At 52.8% G+C, this 6,000-nt stretch overlaps 1 protein-coding gene across 1 annotated transcript in view; it reads left to right on the top strand.

Moving 5' to 3' along the window:
* Window positions 1-6,000, top strand: part of Greb1l (GREB1 like retinoic acid receptor coactivator) — a 234,634-nt gene that overhangs the window by 197,615 nt on the left and 31,019 nt on the right. Inside the window, exons 18-20 of the mRNA XM_055625276.1 lie at window positions 684-876; window positions 1,880-2,010; window positions 3,340-3,679. Of these exons, the coding sequence (XP_055481251.1) occupies window positions 684-876; window positions 1,880-2,010; window positions 3,340-3,679 (664 nt within the window). The remainder of the gene's footprint in view (window positions 1-683; window positions 877-1,879; window positions 2,011-3,339; window positions 3,680-6,000) is intronic.

The raw sequence follows: 6,000 nt of genomic DNA, 5'->3' as shown, positions 1-6,000 counted from the left end.
ACACACACACACACACACACACACACACACACACACACACACACACATACACGCATGCACAGTTACACACGAAAATGAAAAGAAAGATAGGATAAAATATGTGTTTTTGAGTTTACACGATAATCTGGCATACCAACTAACTAAACTGAGAAAACTTGAGCAGTGAGACTCTCTGGGTTGTGAGGGTGGAGAGGCCTCCCAGCCCTCCTCCCAGTCCTCCTCCCAACCCTCCTCCCAACCCTCCTCCCAGCTCTCCTCCCAGCCCATCTCCCGGCCCTCCTCCCAAGCTAGAAGAGCTAGAAGCTTTCACAGTAAAACTCAGCACAGATGAGCTGCTATGGCTACATGCCTGAGGACACTCAGAATAGCTTAGGAACAACTGGAAAGCCAGGAAGCAACGAGTCCCCAAATCTATCTGGAAGGGGTAAGGAAGACGATAAATCTTTGTCACATCATATTTGTTTTGTGAGACAAGATCTCGTTATATAGTCCCAGGTGGCCTTGAACTCTTGCCTGCCTCGGCTCCTCATGTGCTTCCTGATTTCAGGTGTGTACCATCACACCCAGCTCTCGCGAGGCTCACATTCTCAGGGTATCTGCTCCTCTCAAAGACACTAGCAGGGGCCACCTCCGCCAGTCAGCGGGCTGTGGAAGCGCTAACCTGACGTTTGCTGTTCCCACAGTGTGATTTCGGGCTCTCTGTCACACGGCGAGCCCACCCACGGGCTGGCTGACCGAGTCATTAATTGCAGAGAGGTCCTAGAAGCGTTCAACCTCCTGGTGCTCCAGGTGAGCTCCTCCCCATACACGCTGCAGACACAGCAGTCTCGGGTGAGCCCCAGCAATGAGGTCCACTGGATACAACTGGATGAGCTGGTGAGTCTTCCTGCCCAGCCGCTGGCAGTTCCCCAGGACACAGAGCCTGGGGCAACATTGCCGTGGCTTGGTAAAGTCAGCGCAAATGTGCCAAGACCGCTAATTAACACACGGCTCCGTTTTTCATAGGACCACAGTGGTTTTGAAATGGGATCTTGCTTTTTCTCCCCGTCTGGCCCTCATACCCCGGCCGCTCTTCTGAGTGCTGGGACTGTGGCACTGTGCCTTCATGTGCTAGTTATTATAACACTAACAGTGGGTGACTGTGTTCTACTGAAAGCTCACCGGGTGGCAGAGTTCGAGGCCAGCCTGGTCTACAGGGTGCGTTTCAGAGACAGCCATAGCCACACAGAGAAACTTTGTCTTAAAAAAACAAAGTCTGTGAAGTCACAAAACTTTCTTACTACTCTGGGCCTTCTTAGTTGAAAGACAGCGTCATGTCTCACGCACGTACCAGGATTCTCTGAGGGCGCCCTTGTGTCGCATCCCGAAAGAGGTACTCATTTGCATAGTGACGGTGAGTCAGAGAGCGAGGGAAGGGATGGTGCTTTGTGTCCTGTGGAAGGAGGTGGAGTGTTGTTCATAGTGCATTGTATTCTCATCCTCCATTTCAAACTAACATTTATTTGTGAAAGGAGTTACCGTAATTAGAAAGCACCAAAACACTCGAGTGTGTGCAGGAGCCTGCTTAGTGTCCTCCCAAGCTCTGTCAGAAGACAGAGCTGTTTCTAGCCAGGAAAAAAAAAATCTGGCCTGTGTACCTGTGTATCTGAACAGAAGCATAAAGAGAACAACCAAGGCGTGGTTTCCGTGGGACTACATGTCCACATGCCTCTCATCGTTCACTATGTTCCGTGGAAGCGCCACGGAGGTGTCGAGTTCCACAGCCGATTTTCTTTCACCTCCCACCAACATCTCTTCTCACACACACGCTCGAGCGTGAATGCACACAGGCACGAGCACTCACGCCGTCCTCACCGGGGTCTGCTCTGTTTTCACTCAGGAGGACGTGGGCTCCGAGAAGCTGTACTTCGGCTTGAACGAGTACAGCAAGTCCCTGCAGTGGGGGGTCGCCAGCCCCCTCCTGAGGTACGATGAAACCTTTGAGAAGATGGTGGGCACGCTCCTGGAGAGGTAAGGAAGGGCGCTGCCCTTTGCTTTAGCCGTATGTCAAAAACAGTCAGCCGCCTGTCGGCCCTGTCACAGTGACTTTGACGGTGCTAACGACACGGAAAGGCCAAATAAAAACGGCTCTGTCAAGATGCCCTTCTACTCCTATGGGTTTCGTATGCCCATCCAAGGAGAGTTAATGCAAAGTGTCCCACAGCAGGACCCAGTATCATTTTCACGCTCCACACTGTCTCCTGGGCCGCTCCACTGCAGAGGGGCTGTGTGTGGAAGGCCACGGCTGACCTCCGGCCAGGTTTCCTAGGCTCCCTCAACAGTCTCTGGCGATAAAAGGCTCACCACTAGGGGGCGCTCTTTCTCCACTTTTCCTAGCTCCAACTTTCTCCTGCCCCAGCTTACTTTTTTGTTTTGTTTTGTTTTTTTTTTTCAAGAAGGGGTTTCTCTGTGTAGCCCGGGCTGACCTGGAACTCACACTGTAGACCAGGCTGACCTCCAACTCAGATCCGCCCTGATCTGCCTCTGCCTCCTGATTAAAGGCATGAGCCCCTGCTACCTGGCTCAGCAAGTCACACTTTTTATTAGTACTTATTTTTATTTTGTGTGCACTGATGTTTTTTGCCTGCAAGTATGTCTCTGTGAGGGTGCTGGATACTGAGAGTTATAGGCAGTTGGGAGCTGCATGGGTGCTTGGAATTGAACCCAGGTCCCCTGAAAAAACAGTTAGTGCTCTTAACGGCTGAGCCATCCCTCCAGCCCCACCAATTCATATTTTTTTATGGGAAGATATATTTCTGCAATTTATGTGTTGGTGTATTTTTGCTGCTTTTTTTTTATTTTTGAAACAGCATCCCATTTTGTAGCTCAGGTTGGCATTTGCACATTAGGTAGCCGAGACTGGGCTTGAATTCTTCTCTCCTCCTGCCTCTGGCTCACACGTGTTGGGTTGCAGGCATGCTCTAAGCACGCCAGCCACAGTTAGCGGTTTTTAGCGTCCGATACGCCAAGAATAATGACAGCCGTGTGGTTATATCCTTTACTGCAGCCAGACACCTGAGAGCTGAGCTGGCAGCGCCGACCCAGGGTCTGTGACCCAGGTCACAGTTAACCTGCACGACGGGTGTGGCTCAGCATTTAATGAGCATCTGAATTGCCAGTGCGGGGAGAGGGGCTGTTCAGCTCCGGGCTTGCTCTGTAAGTCTGCTGCTTCTCTAAGGTTGGATCCGAGGTTGCCTCAGCAGCCTCCCCCTGCCGTGATCTGCGTTTTACTGGGCGTGCCTTGCCGCTCCCGCCGGCCCTGTGCCTGGCGCTAGCCTCGCTCTCTGTGCTCCGCCCTAGGTACCCCCGGCTGCACAGCACGGTCGTGCGCTGCTATCTTCTCATCCAGCAGTACTCAGAGGCTCTGATGGCTCTCACCACCGTGGCGTCGCTCCGGGACCACAGCACTCCAGAAACGCTCAGCATAATGGATGACCTTATCAGCTCGCCAGGGAAGAACAGAAGTGGCAGGGGGCACATGCTCATCATCAGGGTGCCCTCGGTGCAGCTGGCCATGCTGGCCAAGGAGCGGCTGCAGGAAGTGCGAGACAAGCTGGGGCTGCAGTACCGCTTTGAGATCGTCCTGGGGAACCCGGCCTCGGAGCTCAGTGTCGCGGCTCACTTTGTGACACGGCTGAAGGTTAGCGAGGGGCAGGCGCCGTCTGTTTCTGTTTCCCAGGGTGTTCGGAGAGATGGCACCCACCCACGTTTTGCACGTGTGCGAGTTTGACCTCCATGGGCAGGCTAACGCCAAGCTGAAGGAGGCCCTGGCTTTTCTTGATTGAAACCAGTTCCTATAGATCCCATAGGACTCCTTTTCCTATGGTCCTGCAGTCGGGCGCCATGCTCTCCAAGCACAGGTACAAAAACGGAGGTGACCTACTGTGCCCTGCGCTTCTCCACCTTGCCCTCTAGCCCACTGCAACCTGTTTTCTGGGGGTGGGGGGGGAGGTAAGCCGCTCTCAACCTCTCCGATTCTCTCCTGCCCTCTAGCCTGGATGTCGGCTGGAGGCTGCTCCGGAAGCTATTCCTTTCCTCTTAGCACTCTGGAGCAGCCTCGTCCAGCTGCCTGGCCTGTGGATTCCCAGCTCGCTGCTCGTGTCCAGTTTGACGCAGCCTCTCCGGCTTTGGCAGGGCTGGCTGTGGCGTCCTACTGAGGGGCTCCATGCATGATCCAGCCCCTTGCTGCTCCCTCTTTGTAGCCCGGGACTGTCTGTCCCTTTCACCTCCTGTCAGGCAGCTCTCCTAAGTCCTTGCCTGATACCTGGCCCAGGCTTTCCCGGAGGACTTTAACAGTCTTCCTTGTCCTAGCCACTAGGAAACATTTCATGAAATGCCCACATTCTTATGGATGTGGGGCTGAGCTGGCTACTGTATGCCTGAGTACACATGCTGTCCACACTGGCTGAAATGAGAGCACGTGGTCTCGAGGGGGTTGATTTCCACCCCGCTGCAGTTTCCTCTCTGCAAGACATGAGCCGGGTGATCTCCTCAAGCTGTAACTTGGAGATTTTTCTTTACTATTCATAAAGAACTTTACAAAGGTTAGCTTGACTGTTGCCTAAACTGAATAACCCATAATGCTTGATAAGCAGGTAGAATAAAATCATACTCAAACAGAAACTCATACTCAGTAGCATAACATTTCTGGGTCAGCTATAGATATATGCTGACAGCTTAAGGGCAAAGACTGGCTGTCCGGGGTCAGACCTGCAGCTTTCTGCAGAAGGGTTTCTTCAGATGTGCGGAGGAGGAACTGAAGTGTTTGCCCAGCATGAGGCTGGCTCTTGGTCAGCCATTGGTGATCATCCTTTCTCGCTTGGGGAGGGTCGGGGCGGGGGGGAGAGCACAGCCTGTGTGGTGTTCTTTCTGCTGGAGCCGGTGGAGAAATGCAGACAGTGGGTTTTCACCGGCTCTGAGGCATCGTCGGTTGTCGGAAGGCTGTGGGGAGTAGGCAGGAGCAGTCTTTCTTCCTGGACTTTCTTGTAAGCAGATGTCGGTTGTTACGATTGTAGTCATGGAGAAACATAAAATTATGGTCAAAGGGCACCTTATAGAAAATACCTATGGTGAATAACAAAGCCCCAGCCCTCCCCATGGTGAAGGTGGAGGGAGAGGGAGGGAGAGAGAGGTCAGGATATATCAGTGGGTTATAAAGACCTGCCCTCTGGGCCACTGTTTGAAAGCACAGTGAAGCTGTTCACCACGCACCCTGACTATCATCGAAGTGCTTAGGGGCGGGGCCCTGGTGAAGACCGCCGAGTGTGCCCTGTGTGAAGGGCTGCCAGAGCTTACTTCCCCAGGCAGGGGGAGCCTCCTTCCTTTAGTGAGTAGCTGCTGGACACCCAGCCTCATAAGAGAGACCTAGATTCTCAAACCTCTGCGTCCATCAGTTTCTCCTCATGTACTCTCTGCGTGAGGGTGAAATTATGAACTCCCACTGGAGTGCTCACACCTGGGCCAGTCCGCCTCTCACAGGGGACCCTGCCTAGCGTATCTATTTTAGCCTCCTTTACCATTCTCAGCAGGCGTGGGAGTACCTTCTATCTTCAGTCTGGGGTAAAACCCAACACTGCTCCCATTATATGAGCCCATTTTTACGGTTAGCCCTCTTTATCCTGTTACACATATGGCTAATTGGCAACAGATGACAAACATTAAAATTTTAACCTTAAATAAATCAGTCACTTTGCTCATCAAGCACCGGACCTTTGCAGTTGCTCTGGTCATGAGCCCAGTACTGAGCCCAAGTTCTTGCTCAGTCCTTGTGTTGGCTTAAGTGCCTCCAGGAAGAAAGCCTTCCGAGGCCACGGGAGCTCCTTGGAAGGAGTCACTGTCATTCTTCACAAGCAGAGTTTGCTGGGAACGCATGGCGCAGTGCTCCGTTGTTACTGGTCAAGAGTAAAGGTGAGAGTGTTTAGCGCTCTTGGGGAGGCCTCCCCCAGTGCTGAGACACGTTAT

The sequence above is a fragment of the Psammomys obesus genome, unplaced genomic scaffold (assembly GCF_907164565.1).
Source record: "Psammomys obesus unplaced genomic scaffold, mPsaObe1.curated_primary_1811, whole genome shotgun sequence".
Lineage (NCBI taxonomy): Eukaryota > Metazoa > Chordata > Mammalia > Rodentia > Muridae > Psammomys > Psammomys obesus.
The sequence above is the reverse complement of the archived record's forward strand: the minus strand, read 5'-3'. Positions and strand labels throughout refer to the sequence as shown.